Genomic DNA, 16965 nt, shown 5'->3' on the forward strand with positions numbered 1-16965 from the left:
GTGAGGGAAGCTAAACCGCTCTACAGCCACCCGCGACCGAGGAGGCTCGCGGCCCCGGGGGCCACCCCGCTTCAGAAAAGCGGGCACATCCTCCACCCTTAGCAGTTCCAAAACCTCCCCTCACTTCACCCCGCTCCCGCACGGACCGGCACCTTGAGCACGGGGGTGAGGTACTCGGCCACCTCCAGGGCCTTCCCCTTCACTGTGTTGATGACGTTCTGCATGCTGCCGGCGGGCCCCGAGAGCAGAAGGAGAACAACCACCTCCCCCGCCCCTCGGTCACCGGGCTCCGCGGCGGCGGCGGCACCCTCCCCGCGTCGCACACACGTTGACGACACACCGGCGCTCAACACCGCGTCGCGCCCGACCCGGCCCAGCGCTGATGAGCCTGCGCAGTAGCGGGCCCGGGTCAGCCGCAACAACCCCGCCCCTCAGCCTGTACGTGAGCAAGGCGGGAAGGTCCGGAGGGAGGAGAGGGGCGATGGCTCTCGGCGCGCACGCGTGTCCCGCAGCCCATGGGCGGCCGTGGGGCAGGCGGAGCGGAGGGCCGGGGAGGAGTGCGGCTCCCCGCCGTCACGCAGCCGGGAGGGCCGATGGTCAAAGAGAATGAGGTGCGCGCTCCCGCGCGGGGCGAGTGGGCGAGCAAGGGGTGTGTGCTGCCGGCGGGAGAGGGGAGACACCGCCTCAGCCCTGCCTTTGCCAGGTGAGGCCGGTGGAGCAGGGCGGGAGCCGGACAGCGCTCTGGGGTGCGGGCCGCGGAGGAGCTTGCTGGCCGTGAGGTGCGGCTCTGAGGCAGCTGGTGATGGGCGCTGCGGGCGTGCAGCGCGGGTGAAGGGGAGCCGCTGTGCGCTGCGGCCGCGGCGGCTGAGCATCGGCCGCTGCTGCCGCCGCCGCTGCCACCGCCTCAAAACCCGGCTCGTGCCCCGCGGCTGCGGCCCCAGCCAGCGACGTGGCAGCCGGCGGTCCGCAAAGCCAGGCGAGTGGTCCTTCAGCCGAGCGGTGAGCTCGGCCGCGCTTGCTGGCCGCGTTCTCGCCGCCGTTGCGACGTGAGTGTTCGCCCCGTATGTCCGCAGCGGCCCGCGGCGCAGACACTCGGGGGTCTGCTTTGAAGCCGGTCTCCCTGCCGCCCCTGGCCCCTGCTCCCTGAGGTGAAACGGTGCGAGCTGTGGCGGCTGTTAACGAACATCCTGCCCGCAGCCCGCCCGAAGGGGCTCCCCTCAGCCCTCCTCACCCGGCAGAGGGCCCGATGCTGGCCGTCTGTGAGCCAGTTTGTCTGACCTGGAGGTCCGCTAACGGGTCGGCCGAGTAACGGTAACGCTGGAGACGGGGAACCACCGGCAGGCACACCTGAGGCTCTGCCAGCAGCCATCCATATCCCTTCGCTCCTCCCGGGTACAAGCCGGTGCTAAGTGCCAGGTCTTCTCTGAGGTGTTGCTCTCGCTGAATAGCTGTAAAACACTCCCTTGCTGGAATTTGGAACAATATCTTTAAAAATATTAAAGGAAAATAAACATGTCAACTGTTTATTCCTCATAGGTAATCAGTGTTCCATGGATGCAATCTTCTGACACACTGGCCTCCTGTGCCACCTTCTGAGTCATTCTGTGTCCATTGCTTATCCCCCTTTTGCTGCTCCTCGTAGCCTATCCTTCTCTCTCTCTCCCTTAATTTCTTTCTTTTTTTTTTTTTTTTGATAAAATGGAAAAAGATAACTGCAGAATGAGATTATAGCTTGCGATGTAAGCATCTTTGTGTAAATTAAACCAACCAGGTGAAATGTATTTTGCTGCTTTGTGTTAATCAGTTTCTGGAAGTACTATTTACAGTGTATTTTCATTTTGTCATCCAAAGGGTATTGACAGCGAGACAGCAGAATGAAGGCCAAGTGCTGTAACCGAGTTGTGTTTTGCTCCAAGACAACCGTCTATACTTTTCTGCTTGGAGGCGTGTTTATTGTATTGGGCTCAAGTCGAATCCTCCTGATGAAGTATTCTGCCAATGAAGGTGCTGTTGGGCAGTAAACATGATGTACCTCAAATAAGAAGGAGTTGACATTAGGGATAAAAGGGATACCCAGAAGCCTACTTCTCCACCTGCAGAGTTCTTGGGATAAACAGTCAATTGTATAAGTAGTGACATGTATTTCTGTACTGGAAAATCTCTGGTCTGGCATATAGTGATAACTTGGGTTGCAAAGTGTATGATCCATGTGGTGATTCACCCTTAAAAGATGAGGCAGTGAATTATTTTATAGCTGATTTTCAAAGTCTAAATTGTTGTATAAGCAGCATTAATGGTATGTGTCTTGACTGAAATACTTGTCTTGCAACAGGCTTTGAAGAAAAGTGGTATCAGAGTGGGTGTGCTGTAACTGCCTAGAATTACTGGTGCTCCTTCCGCCAAGTATTAGCAAAATATGCTAACAAAGAAAAGATACAGTCCTACAAGAAAGTTGTGTCCTCCTGGAAAGCCATTTTTTGCCAGGAAAAAAATAATCGCATATTGCCGTTTGGGGAAAACATTCCTAATTAAAAAACAAAAACAAAAACAAAAACAAAAAAGGATGTTCTTGAGTTCTCCCCAAAAGTTCTGTAAAGTGGGACCAAATGAGGAAAGATTACAACCCAGAAAGGAGGCTGTTCAGGAAGCTGTATATCATAACAATTGGAATATTTGTAATGAAAGTGCTGATAGAGCCTTTTGCATTTATGGAAAGTGGCTAAAATTCTGACCTGAGGGATTAAAATAGTTTCTTGCTCTAATTACAAACACAGGAGACAGAATCTGATTGTGTACTCTTGATTTGCTGAATCCCACAGATAACAAGTATGATTATCTTCCTACAACAGTGAACATATGTTCTGAAGTAGTAAAATTGGTCCTGTGTTTGGTATTGGCACTATGGGTTAAGAAAAAAGGTAAGTACCTGTGTTTGAAATAACTCAAATGTGTTGACTTTCTAAGATTTGCTGTACTACTTTCTCTTGGTTTTTTTTTTTTTTTTTTTAATGATATATTCACATGTAGTATGCAGTAGGTCCTGCTAGTAAGGTTCTCTGGAATTGTGTCTTCTATGCAGAGTTCCAACAAAACTTTACTTTTATAACTTCTACTTCGTGCTGTAAATTCAGGTGTTCTTCAGTTGTGTGTATGGTGGCTGAAATGGGGGCAGATAAGTTGAATTAGAAAGTGTAATGAAGGTCTTCACATTCTCTGAATTTTAACATAGTGTATGCTAGGATAGTCACTGTTCACATAATAGACTGAAGAGAAGCTTAAAAATTGCACTAACACAAGAACGGGCCTTTATTCTGTTCTTCTGACCACTTTTGTTTAAACAAATCTTCCACTGAAGAGGCTTTGTGTGTGTAGTGGTATTTGAGTCAGAAGCAACATCCCAATGTTATAATTCAAGGTGGCTTTGCTGTGAAGACAAATCTTCGGGCTACTCTTCAGAAAAATCAGTGTTGGGCTTCAGTAGCTACTGGTTTGACGTTGCAGGCTATTTTCCTTTTTTCTTTCTTGACTTTTCTGTCCTGATGTAAAAAGAATGAGATCTTAAGCTTACAGCATTTCAAAATGGCAGGGAACAGCTCTTTAAATTGGAAGAGGGTGTCAAGCACTGAAGACTCCTGTTAAATTGAACTGTTATTTTTGTCTACTTCTCCATCCAGTTATGGCTCTGGCAAGCTGAGAAAATTTTTACTTCCACCATTTAGTACAGACCTACCTAAGAAAGCAGATGCATTCAGTCAGTGTTTGCCATCATTGGCTACTGTTGATTATACATTTTCTGTTTGTTTGGGGTTTTTTCCTTCCAGATGTCTTGATTTTTTCTGATCAATATGTTGGTGGTTCAGAGGAGGATTATAACATTGTACAGTCTTAAATCTGTGCTAACAAAGTACTTCTGTCACCAACTCTAAGTTTATCACAGTCTTCTACCTAAAGTGTGTTCTGAGTACCTAAGTAAATGTCATTCTTTGTGTGTGCCTTGTCCTTTCTTCCTTTTTCCTATATGTTCTCTTTTTACCCAGATCGTGTCCTGTGTGCTACAGATACTGAATTCTGGTTTATTTTGTATTTCTGACATTACTGGATGCCTTTTTGGTGCTATATGAACAGATTCACTGTCTGTGTCATTGTTTTATTTCTAGATTTGATGGATGATCATCAGGAAATCATACCCAGTGATGATGTCACTATTGTGTGGGGACTTTGGGTTGCTTTTTGAGCCTCAAAGAATGGTTGGTAATTGGATTTTTTTCTCCCAGTAGACAAACACTCTGATGGGGGTAACAGGTTCCTTGATGTTTTCTATGTTGAAGCAAGGAGATGAATACCTGTAGCCACAGGATTGCTGTTCTGGCTGTGTGTTCTGCCATGGATCTGTATTCTATTGTTGCCAGAGGGCTGTAGTACCTTAGTTTTTTTTCAGTCCAGCAGTGTTCCTGAAAACAGAACAGTGGTACCTATTCTGTTACATGGGAATGGACTTTTGATAATAAGATGATTTTCTTGCTGATTTCTTTTGCTTTCAGAGGGTTGTTTGGATCATCCCTTTGAATGTCTTTCCTGGAAGAATTTTTGTAATTCCATGAAATGGTCAATTCCTGCCTTTCTCTACTTTTTGGATAACTTGATCGTCTTCTACGTACTGTCCTACCTCCAGCCAGTAAGTATACATAGAATGAATAAAATATCTTCCGATGTCTTAGTGGTAGGTAACATTGCCTTTAGACTATCAACAGTTGTAATACTGGCAAAGCAAGATTTGCAGGTAGAAGAATGATCTTGTTACCTTACCAGTGAGACCTTCTTATTCTCTTGCCCGCTGGTCAGTGTTGTACAGCTGTGTCCTGATTTCTCTGGGATAGAGTTAATTTTTCCTAGTAGCTGGTACAGTGCTGTATTGTGGCTTTAGTTTGAGGACAGTGTTGATAACTGTGTTGGTAACACACAGCTGGTTTAGTTGTTGCTAAGTAGTACTTACCCTAAGTCAAGGACTTTCCAGTTTCCCATGGTCTGCCAGTGAGGAGGGGCACAAGAAGCCAGGAGGGAGCAGAGACAGGACACCTGACCCAAACTAGCCAAAGGGGTATTCCATACCATAGCACATCATGCCCTGTATATAAACTGGGGGAAGTTGGCTGGGAGGTATGGAGCGGGTATCAGTGGTGAGCAATTGTACTGTGCATCACTTGTCTTTCTTGGGTTTTATTTCTTTCTTGGGTTTTATTTCTCTCTTTTTTTTTTCTTTTTTTTTGGATGATGGTTGTTGTTGTTATTGTTATTGTCAACTTGATTTCAATTATTAAACTATTCTTATCTCAACCCATGGGGTTTATGTTTTTCCAGTTCTCCTCGCCATCCCACCAGGGGCAGGGAGTGAGCAGGTGGCTATGTAGTACTTAGCAGCCCATTGGGTTTAAACCATGACAATCCTTTTTGGTGCCCAGCATGGCACCAAAGTATTGAGATAATGACAGATCTGACCAGAGCATGTTATAAGAAATTTGTTATAAACATTCATTGTATTGATTTACTAGTCACTACTCGCAATGTTGGTTTATTTGCTCTCAGGGTTGTTGTGTTTGTTTTCAGGGTTGTGTTACGTAACTCCTCACTTGTTGTACGTGTTCCCTGTTGTGCTGTTTATCACCTTTGGGGGCCGGGCTAAAGTTATCATTTTGCTGTACTTTGTAATACTGGTTTATGATATGATAGAATTCCTGGTTATGAAACTGAGCTGGTATGTGTACTCAGCATTATTATCACCTCTGTACTTTGGGAGTAATCTGTTGGAAACTATTAATAATTATACCTTTAACCTTTTCTCCTTGGAGAGCCAACCTATGGAGAAGACATCTTTCCACATCCTCACTTTCTCCTCCAGGCCAGTTACAATAACATTTGAGAATTCTGAAAATTTTTGTTATGCTTGGGGTGCTCAGATCGGCATGGCCCTATTGCTAGGAACCATGAATGTGGTTCAGGTCTTGTTTAGGGTTAAGCAACTATTTGTGCTACTCCAACCCTGGCAATGGGTGATGCAGCTGAACCAGAGGACCAGTGTGTGCTGACATCAGTCGTCCCTGTACACAAGAAGAAATGGACAAGGAAGTCAGCTCGTTCAGTAAAGGAGGATGAAGCAGGGCCACTACAATTGCAGGAGTGAGCGGAACAAGAAGTAACCACTTGATCACTATCCCTGATTGAGCTGTGCAATTTGCAAAAAGATTTCAGCTGTCATCCAGGTGAGCACATTATCACCTCCGTGCTCCAATGCTGGGATAACATGTCTAGTAGCCTGGAACTAGGGGGTAGGTAAGCCAATCATCTGGGATCACTTTCTAGGGAAGGGAGAATTGAGAAGGCAACTGGGAGAGGGTCACAAGTTCTCAGCCTCTGGAGGCGATTCCTGTGAAGTGTGAAGGAATGATAACTCTTCAAGGAAGATGTTAGATGTCTCCCAGGCAATTGGAAGGCAATGTAGAGAAGTATCCAGTATCTGAGAGAATTGGTTGTGCTAGAGATGATTTAATATGACCTGAAAAATGCACAGTTACCCACAGATCCAAAGTTCAATGTACATGAGTCGTGGTGGAAATACGGAGTGCGCCATCGTTGTATGCCAACTTGATGACCTAGAGAGATGAGATGCCACAGTGGTGGATGAAATGGTTCACCATCTCTGGCAATACAAAGAAAATCTCTCGTCCTCCCAAAGGATTTGTTTCTCAGCTGTGGAAAAGCTGTCCTGGGAGTTCCAGCGATTCAAAGAAGACACATCCTATTCTCTATCTGTATGGACCAGTATTTCATCTATTAAAAGCAAGCATTCTTTTGCTTGAGAGGTACACACCCATGGGTACCCTGTGGTTTTACCTGTGGTGCCACAGAAAAGACATGAGGAATTGGGATGGAAAATTTGCATTGACTCTAGAGGCACAGGTATATGAATTGCAAGGAAAAACCATCACAAGTGGGAGTTCTTCCAGGAAAGTTGCTGCTCCAGTCTCCAGTGGGCAGTTCTCCAGAGAGAGTGGAAGGGCTGATCTTACTCCTGGTCCTATCGAAAAGAATTACAATCCATTTTTTCAAGAAGAAAGTGGGGAATACTGTGACCAGGACTAGAAGAGGTACAGCTGGGTTTACTGGACTGTGTGGATCAGATCGCCTGGCATGTTGGACCCACAGGAACATAATGTTCTAGTTAACACTGATGCACAGTGTACCCTAATGTTCTCAAGCTATGAAGGGGAAGAACTCATTTGTGTTTCTAGAGTGACAGGGGGATCCCAGCAGCTGACTGTACTGGAGGCTGATGTCAGCCTGAATGGGAAGGAGTGACAGAAGCACTCCATTGTGACTGTCCCACAGGCTCTGTGCATCCTTGGCACAGACTGTGGCAGGAGAGGGTACTTCAAGGACCCAAAAGTGCACTGGTAGGCTTTTGGTATAGCTGCCTTGGAGACAGAGGAAATTAAATGGCTGTCTACCTTGCCTGGTCTCTCAGTAGAGGAGTCTGTGTATTTTCTCCATCTGAAATGATTTAGAAATAGGCTAAATTGCTTAAGTACTAGGCAAGTTTTCTGTGCTTTCACTTGTTTGGTTTCTTCAACTCTGTATTTCTCTTTCAATGTTTTTGCTTATCTTGCTCATATTTGAGCTGCACTTTTCTGTGCAGCTTCTACTACTTTATGTATATGACTTCACATAATTACTTGTTTTCTTTCCTCAATGACTCCAAAGAAAAGTGAGTAAATGTAAATCCCACAAATAGAATAAGTGTAACAGGAAGTGAGGAGTGGAGGAGGCAAACTGACTCTTAACTAACAAATTAAACTGACTTAACTAGCAAACAAATGCAAAAAATTATGTTTAAACACAAAACTTAATTGGTACTTTCTTCTACATTCAACCTTTTGGATAAATCTACATATGCTCAGGAAATAGTACAGGTTTTGTGCTTTTCTTTATTTTCATTCCGTATCTATGTTTGAAGTTAGGTAGAAACAGATGTTAGTGCTTGCTATAAGGTATTATGGCTGCCTCTGTTTAACATTAAAAATATGTATAAATATTTCTGTTCCTTTTCTGTCAGAATTTCTCTTTAAAATATTGTTCTTTTAGGTGTACATTTCTGTCATGAACAGAGCAGAGTTTACAATAAGACTTGGCTGCAAAAATGTAATTAAAATCAAGAGTTAGATATCTTAAAATAACATGCCCAGTGCTTGGTTCTGTGGTTTGTTGTGTATGGGTTTTGGCAATGTTTGTTTTTTGGGTTTTTTTGTTGGTGATGTGGTTTTGGTGTTGGTTTGGGGTTTGGCATTTGGTGTGTTTTGTGGGTTGTTGTTTTGTTTTTTTTTTTTTTTATTTTAGGAAGGAAATTCAATTATAATGTCAGTAATAGAAAAGCCTGATGTTCAGAAGGTTACATGAACTCTTGCTTTTTTATGCAAAGGTCATCAGTCTTTTGCAGTATGGACGTGTCCTGGGTTCAGCAGCAGTAGTCATTTTTCTCCTTCTTAGTAGCTGGTGCAGCACTGTGTTTTGACTTTCGGCCTGGGAACAGAGCTGATAATACTGATTGTTTTTAATTGTTATTAAGTAATGTTTATTCTGGCTAAGGACTTTCTGAGCCTCATGCTCTGCCAGGGATGAGGGGAGGCCAGGAGGAAGCAGAGACAGGACACCTGACCCAAGCTAGCCAAAGAGGTATTCCATACCACAGCACGTCATGCCCAGGGTGTAATGAAGAGTTACCCGGAAAGGCTAGTTCACTGTAGGGTTGGACGAGGTATTGGTTGGTGCTTGGTTGGGTGGGGGTGGGGTGAGTTATCAGTTGGCTGGTGATGAGGTGTTGTATTCTCTTCCCTTGTTATTTCCCTTATTATTGGGGGTAGCAGTAGTGATATATGTTATACCTTAGTTACTAAACTGTTTTTATCTCAACCCGTGGGAGTTGCATTCTTTTTGATTCTCCTCTCCGTCCCTCCGGGAGTAGGGGGAGGGCAAGAAGGGGGGGAGTGAGAGAGCGACTGCGTGATTTATGGCTGACTTTGTTTAAACCACAACAGGGCGGCTTTTATATTTTACACCCCCACTCCTCCTCTGATGTGCACACCTTGTCTCTCTCCCCTCAGAACATGTGCTCCAAGATTTCTCTTTTTTAGAACTCTTAGCCTCTTATATCTTTTAACTGGGTATGTTTTATGAGGGTTAGCTGAAATTGTGCATAATCATGGTAAACAAGTATTAAAAGACCAGCTAAATACCTGTAAGATCATAGATAAGATAGAACACCTTGGCAGTGTACAAGACAGTGAAAGTGAAAAGGTAGAGGCAAGGTGCTTGAAAGGAGGCCATACCGCACTGAACTTGGTTTCATGTGGCTTTAAAAACTTAACTAGGCTTGGGACTAATTAGCACCTGGGTGACAGTTGCTTGAAGTATGGAGTTGCTTTTGGGCAAGTTTTTTTTTTTTATTTTTTTTTAAGCTTCAGCTATAACTATGGATACTCTTTAGCAGTTAACATTTTCTGGTGGTAAGAGATTTTCAGAGATTCTGTCTGTGGCATGTAAGTTTGTGGTATGGTGATCTTTGGTATATTTTTTTCTTGCTCCTTCTCATCTAGGACAAAGGTCCCTTGAGGCCTCAGAGAACAAAGCAGCTCAAAATTAATTCCTTGTAACTATCCTGCTATAGATTTTGATCATGTTATGTTACCAAAGCTGTTGGATTTGGGGGTTTGACTGTAAAGCAAAACCAGAGTACTGTGGAACACTTGTACATTTTGCATCAAGCCTCTTTTTTCCAGAGTTGTTTCTGCCAGATTCACTTCTTTATTCAATATTTTTCTTGTTCTATAAATATTTATTGCGTTGTAATCTTGCAAAATGGAAAATTAAGCTGTTGTGTCTTGGGCAGATGTATCATGTCAGTCTTCAGCTTACTTGTGACCCTATGTTGTTTGTTTCATGAGATTTATTATTCAGCAGGGAGTACCTTGGAACAGACTTGAACTAAGGTAGCAGGAAAAGGATCTGTGGTTTTCCTGTAATAAATGAAAGAGGCTGTGTTATTGTGGAATCAGGAATGTGGAAATGCAGATGGGGAAGTTCAAGACAGTGTCTGTGTCTTGCATTTCTGAAAGCATATATGGTTTTGTGTAAAATTGTCTTAAACAGTGATCTCACTCTAAGGCTGAATTGGAGGAATTAGTTCAGATGCCTAGATTTTTCTGTATGTGTACTGACTACACAGGGCAGTCCTGAGTAACACAATTTGGGAAATGCCTTCACCCCCAAAAAGAACTTTTTTTCCCTACTGGTGTTGGTAGATTCTGATCTTTAATGGTAACTGCAGTGCCTAAAAGAGCCTCTTCTTGGTCCAGTGTCCCAGTGTAGAGTGTCTAATACAGAGACTAAAAAGACAGTCCTTGCCACAAGGAGATTGCAGCTTGGGACCGTAGCCATGGAATAAGGCACTGTCGTAATTATACAGCTATTCCCAAATGAGGAGCTTTAGAGTTGTTTTCAGTTCTAGTTTGAAACAGGTGATTTCTTTAGTACAGTTGCAGTCTTGAAAATTCAAGCTGAACCTCCTTACCTTTGGTAATGCAACAAATGCACTTGACATACAAGAAGTTTATTTTCTGACAGTGCCTTGTCCGGGTCTGGGATTTTGTGAATGCTGCAAGCTGGCACTGCAGCCAGCAGCAGCCTCGTCTTCCTCTATTCTTTTCTTTCTTTTTGGAGGAAATTCCTCCTTTCTGCTGGCATAGCTGGTTTTGAACCTGACTGGTCAACCTGGCTGGGGAACTGATCTGGCTGAAAACTAAACCGTTTTGTTAAGTAAGTTTTCTGCTGGATTGGTTTCCTCATACGTTTGTTTCAGTACAGCTTTCCCCACTACAGTGGAACTTGGTATCTGTGGTTTGCTTGAGATTTTGAAATGGTGCTTGAATGTCATTTTAGGGAAGTGTTATTCTGCCACTTCAGTAAAGATGTAAGTTCAGTACCAGGATGATGCTTTTCACCTTGCAGAAAGGTGAGCACTTGAAGTTGGTGGACTTTTGATGTCCACACTATGTCTGGAGTATAAATTTGTTCCCTTTCTTCTCTTTCTAGGCAATGGCTGTACTCTTTTCAAATTTTGTCATTATAACAACAGCTCTTCTCTTCAGGATAGTGCTAAAGTAAGTAGTATTTATGAAAGTGAAAGAATTTTTATATCTTCCCAGCCTTCATGAAGAAGTTAAGCTACATTCTTTCTTTTTATCTAATGGGGAACAGTTATTTGATTTCTTGTGGCTGTACCAACTTGGAGAGTTGGCTTTGTTTTCTACAAAGGTGTTTCCTGAAGGTGTAGGAAATGGTAGCTTATTAGGAGTTCCTACATATCTCTGCACATTTGGTCAACTGTAATAAGAGACAACTGAACCATTGATTATGTAGTTGTTGGATGGTCAGAATTAAGGTTTGGGTACTTTTGTTTATACATTAGCTTAGTATGTTTTAAAAAGTAATTATATATTCTTTCTTTATTGTTCATCTGACAAAAGCCAGACTCTGTCCTATGTATGCCACTTTGCCTGATTTGGGTACTTTATGGTGTGATTTAGGTTCAGAAAAGACAGGGAAATGGATATTAACACTCAAACTCATTTGTGTTGGATGTGGAGGAAAGATGCCTTTTCTACAAGTGTTAATATGCCAAAACAGGGTCTGACAGTCTGACTTGAAATGCTTTTTCTCAGTTGTTTAGTTTGATATGTCTTATGATATCACAGTTTACTTAATTTTCAAAATTTCCGGTTTTCCCCAAGATAAACAGTCATTGCTTGAGTGAAAAATAATATAAATAGTCCTACATTCTTAAAAATTATATTCATAGATTTATATGATGTATCATAAAATAATAGAAAAGGGCACAGAATCATGTGGAAGAAGTGAAATGTAGTAAAAGTTTACTGGAGCAAGAGGGTAATTATTTGAAAGTTTGTGATTACTTTTTTCTGTCACATCTGTTTTCCCACAGAGACAACAGTTGCTTTTAAGTTGTCAGACAGGCAGTATCTAGAACTAACACGATCTTGAAATACTTCCCTTAAATTATCTCTACAGAACAGTTCATTTGTATTTCTGTGATTGCCAGGCTGGGCCCCCCTTGCTGTAATAAAGTGTGCTGCCTTTTGGCATTTAACTGTGAAGTCTGAAAAGCCAAGATTTATCTTTGCTCATGTCTCTGTCTCCTTATCTGTGGCATGATGTCTTTTATGTGTTTTATAGAGTTTGTTCTCCTGTCACTTAATTTATGCCAGTGTGTTTCTAAAGTCGGTGGCTTTTTTTGTCTACTCCTAGGCGAAAAATCTCTTGGGTACAATGGGCATCTCTGGTGATTTTATTCCTGTCCATCGTTGCTCTGACTCTAGGAACTGGAGGCCATCAGCAAAGCTTGGCCGCACATGGATTCCATCATAGTATGTTTTTTAATCCATCTAACCACTGCCTCCTCTATGCCGGACCTGAGGAAGCATGCCTGGAAAAGGGCAACTGTGTAACACCAAGTTTCCTTCCCAGCTTCCATTGGAATGTCACCAGTACCATGGCAGGAGCATTGAAACCTCTTCGCCTCAGCTTGGGCCATCTGCTTATTTTGGTGCAGTGTTTCATTTCTGCCCTGGCTAACATCTACAATGAAAAGATCTTGAAAGATGGAGATCAGCTGGCTGAAAGCATCTTCACGCAGAACAGCAAACTCTATGCCTTTGGAGTGCTGTTCAATGGGCTTATGCTGGGACTGCAGAGTAAGGACAGGAAGCAGATAGGGAATTGTGGCTTCTTTTATGGGCACAACATCTTCTCAGTGGCTCTCATATTTGTCACAGCTTTCCTGGGACTGTCTGTAGCCTTCATCTTGAAGTTCCGAGACAACATGTTCCATGTCATGACTGCTCAGATCACCACTGTTATCATTACCACCGTCTCTTTTATCATCTTTGACTTCAGGCCTTCTCTGGAGTTCTTTTTGGAAGCTCCTGTAGTACTTCTCTCCATATTCATCTATAATGCCAGTAAACCAAGAAGCCTGGAATATGCTACTCTGCGGGAAAGGGGCAAACTCATCAAAGGAGACACATGGGAGAGGTCAAGCGGGGTAAGGCTTTTCAGTTTGTGTCTTCTCTGGTTCCTATGTTGTTTCACCTCAATTTATGCTATGCTATGTTTGGAAGATTCATTTTTTGTGTTACTGGACTCATCCCTCAAGTCAAACACCAAAACTTCTCAGTATTTTTTAAAATCTTTTAAATTGACTGGGTCCTGCTTTGTGTATGCATCTTTTTCAGTGCATGAACCCTAGGTAAGCGTAGCTTTCCTGCTTTGTCCTGTGAGCGACTTTAGCTTTGTACAAATACTCTCTTGAAACCTTTGTAACAAATATTTCACTGGCCTTGGGCATTCAGAAATTGAAACTGATGCCTGGGAGATAACTGTACTTAAGTAGAACTGATAAGTCCTGGCAGCTGAGCACAAATAATGAAGAACCTAATATATTTGATGTTAATATTCTTTCTACCTGAACAGTCAAAGGTAAAAGACAAAAAGGTAATCTTTAAATACAGTGTTTTAACATTTGTTTCATAAGGGAAAAAAAAAAATCCTCCAGGCCCATTCGTGGCTTTTGTCCAAATTTGAATAGATATGTAGTTAACTAGAACATGGCAGGAAGGGCGTGCTCTTCGGTAAGTCATTCAACTCAAGCTGAGTAGTCAGTCTAAAGGGGAAGGGTTAATGTCTCTGTAAAGTTTGCTTTACAGATGTGTTCTGTAATAAACGTTGAAACCAGCAGGGAGCGCTGTCTCCATTTAACTCTAACAAATATCAAACTTGGAAGAGGTGTTTTCCAGATATTCCACAGTCCCTTTTTAGGTTCTTGTATAACAAGTAGTGAATAACACTGTCATATATTTTTGGTATACCAGAAGTTATCTATTTTAGCACTTACAACTGAGCAGCTGTGGTGAAAACAAGCAGTACTGTGTAAGCAGGCTTCCTGTTAAAGGAATGGGCTACAAGCTGCTTTAGTGTTAAAGATACAGGGGTGTTTTTTATAAACATGTGTATCCTAGAGCAAGATTATAACACACTGGTAAATTACAGGGTTTTGACATTATATAAGTGATGCCTTCAAAATAAACTTTGTTTTTGTGTGTGTGTTTTTTTTGTTTGGTTTGGGATTTTTTATTTGGTTGGTTGGTTGGGGGTTTTTTGTGGTTTTTTTGTTTGTTGGTTTCTTTTTTTTTTTTTTGGTGTTAATAGTAAGATAACTTTTGCTCACATTTTTTTCCTTTGCTTTTGATTCCTGTAGGATGGAGAAGAATTTGAGAGGTTGAACAAACCAAGCAGTGACATCGATACAGATGAAGATTCCCTCTAGCATTAGACTGGCTCAGAGCAATTCTATTACTCATAGTGAAAGAATTTTAATATTTTATTAACACAGAGAAGGGTCATTTTTCCCCACTTGCAATTGAAACTGTTTTGCAGCTGGATATCAGAGATGAATGAGGAAAACATTCAATCCGTAGATATGGAGCATTGTATTGTCTCTTCCTATGCATGTAAATCAGAAGTTCAAAATCTGCTGAAAGAAACAAAATTTGTAACTGATGCAAACAAGAAGAGGCCTACACCCTGGACTCGGTGGTCTGGGTGACATATGCTATATTATGGAAGGCAGTCCTGGACTCTATATCTTTCACAACTTTGACTGTCCTGAGTCACTGCAACTTCCTGTATGAATTCCTTGGTTAGCAAAACAGAGATAAAACTGTTCTCCACCTTGCAGCAGTGATATAAGCAGTGATTAATGTTTCTGCTGTATCTTTCAGTGTACAAATTCTCCAGTAAGTTTTCTTTTCAGGACTGAAGATATTACTAGTAACCTCATAAATACCGAGGCATATTGACTGGTTTATTGTATTTTTCCAATTCAGATTGATATATCCCTAGCTGAGTAAAAGAGCCCCTCTGAACCAATCTCATCAAACTTCACTTGAGAATGTATAATGAATCAAATAATTTGGGTTAAGGGTATGTTGATCTGTCAAAAATGCAGATCTCTAGAGTGTGATTTGCATTTGAATGGTGTTAATTCTGTCTTTATTCCTGTCTTTATATCAGTGTAACTGTACTGACTCCTGTGGAGTCCTTTCTTTCTGATTTTTCTCTGATGTGACTGAGAGCAGAATAGATTTCACTGACTTCAGCCACTAGTTCTCACATTTCAGCGTGAGATTCTTGTGTGCCTGTCTCCCAGTGTCTGGGGAAATGGAAATCTGCCATGCCTTTGTAGAAGATAGTGAGTTTTACATGCAGCTTATGTGGCCTAACTTTGAAAGAGCTTGAATAAAACAAAAGTGTGTTATACAGTATAAATGCATCATGGGGTCTCTTTTTTGTGTTTAGAAAGGCTATGTGTAGAGGCATTAGTTTGCACAGAGGCCACTATCTGAAAACTTAATATTAATGCAGCTACAGTGATGCTTTTCACCATCTGGAGCGCTGAGCAAGAGGGTGCGTGTGATAGTATCATTTAGTGTTGCACTACCCTGTCAGACTGCATTTATTTTGCAGAAGGAGAAGTCATTCTGCAGAGTGCCAGGCATAGTGGTCTCAGAATCACTGTTGAGGTGTGTCTGCTGGATTGCATTTTGAGTGAGATGAAAAATAGGTTCCAAATAATTCTGAGAACTTTAAAAGGGGGAAGCGAACAGGGACACAGATAAGAGATTCTTGGTATGTTCCTAAAGACTCTTTTCTCAGAACAGTGAAAAAGATGCTGGTTTATAATTTTCTCCCTTCAAAAATGTGTATTTTGTAGTTGAAAGATACTGTGAATTCTTCAGAAGATAAGCAATGAGTTCAGTGTCAAAGCCTCGTACCACAGTGTATAGTAATCACTTAATGATGCATTTCTCTGTGGACTGGAGACAGTCCTGCCTTTGTTCCCCTGTGCCATCCTATTTCCAGGTTCCATGTATAACATCTTACCTATGTATATTGTATTGATGACTCATTGCTATATTAATTAATATACCTCCTCTTACTGAGCCATCAAGAGGTGCAGCCTGTTTCTATATGTGGGAAATATGACTGTCAAGTTATAAAATCTAAAGCTATTATTGTCATTTCTACTTTTTTTTTTTTTCTGGGAGTATTGACTTATTCTAGTATATATTAAGAATAATTGTACAAAGTGAAATTGTTGTAGTTGAAATTTTTTTACAGCTAATCTCGTTGTGCTTTTACAGTAGGCCATTTCAACAAAAGGAATCCTCTTTGTTTGCGTCTGTACAGAGTGAACAAGAAAGCATATTTCTATGTAAATTCCAGAAACATGGTTTTCATTTGTTTATGAAATCTTCAACAAGAAAAAAAAGAAAAAGAAGAAAAAAAGAAAATAATACTCAAACTGTTAAGGACTTAGTTGCAGTAAGACGTTTTCTTTTTTTTTTTCCCATTACATACAGCTTCGCAATATATACCTTTCTAAGTTCATTGTCTTTTTCGATCATAGCTACCAACTTAAGAAGGTATTTCCAAGAAGAGCGAAAGTACTGTTAGCTTTATATTGCTTTGGATTTACATGAACAGTATCTTTCTATAGGAACTTTTCCAGAGAGCTTTGTGTTAAGTCAAAACATAGAAATCAGCCTCATACCTCTAGTGACAGAGCATCAGAACAGATATGAATGTCTTAAAAATTGTATGTTTGACCTTCCTGCCTGAAATATCTGCATTAAGAGAAATGAGATATGAAAATGACTGATCTGCAGATTTTATAAAGTGCACTTAGTTCTTTCCACTCTTGTTCTGCTTAATGATTTTTCCCTCTGTAAGTTTCACCAGTGCTGTCATGCTTGACTTATTTGCCGAAGTCTTAGATTGCAC

At 41.8% G+C, this 16965-nt stretch overlaps 2 protein-coding genes across 8 annotated transcripts in view; one reads left to right on the forward strand and one right to left on the reverse strand.

The window, feature by feature from the left end:
- ATG3 (autophagy related 3) overlaps window positions 1–392 on the reverse strand; it is a 23254-nt gene extending 22862 nt beyond the window's left edge. Inside the window, exon 1 of the mRNA XM_065676668.1 lies at window positions 153–392. Coding sequence (XP_065532740.1) covers window positions 153–224 — 72 coding nt within the window. The 5' untranslated portion in view covers window positions 225–392. The remainder of the gene's footprint in view (window positions 1–152) is intronic.
- SLC35A5 (solute carrier family 35 member A5) overlaps window positions 1–16126 on the forward strand; it is a 16295-nt gene extending 169 nt beyond the window's left edge. Inside the window, exons 1-7 of one of the 7 annotated variants that reach the window (XM_065676663.1) lie at window positions 7–438; window positions 1852–2004; window positions 2820–2918; window positions 4542–4675; window positions 11140–11207; window positions 12373–13168; window positions 14381–16126. In XM_065676663.1, the coding sequence (XP_065532735.1) occupies window positions 1875–2004; window positions 2820–2918; window positions 4542–4675; window positions 11140–11207; window positions 12373–13168; window positions 14381–14449 (1296 nt within the window). In that variant the 5' untranslated portion in view covers window positions 7–438; window positions 1852–1874 and the 3' untranslated portion in view covers window positions 14450–16126. The other 6 variants (XM_065676661.1, XM_065676660.1, XM_065676667.1 and 3 more) reach the window with 6 other exon arrangements.
- The last annotated feature ends 839 nt before the right edge of the window (window positions 16127–16965 follow it).

Source organism: Lathamus discolor, chromosome 4, assembly GCF_037157495.1.
Source record: "Lathamus discolor isolate bLatDis1 chromosome 4, bLatDis1.hap1, whole genome shotgun sequence".
Classification (NCBI taxonomy): Eukaryota; Metazoa; Chordata; class Aves; order Psittaciformes; family Psittacidae; genus Lathamus; species Lathamus discolor.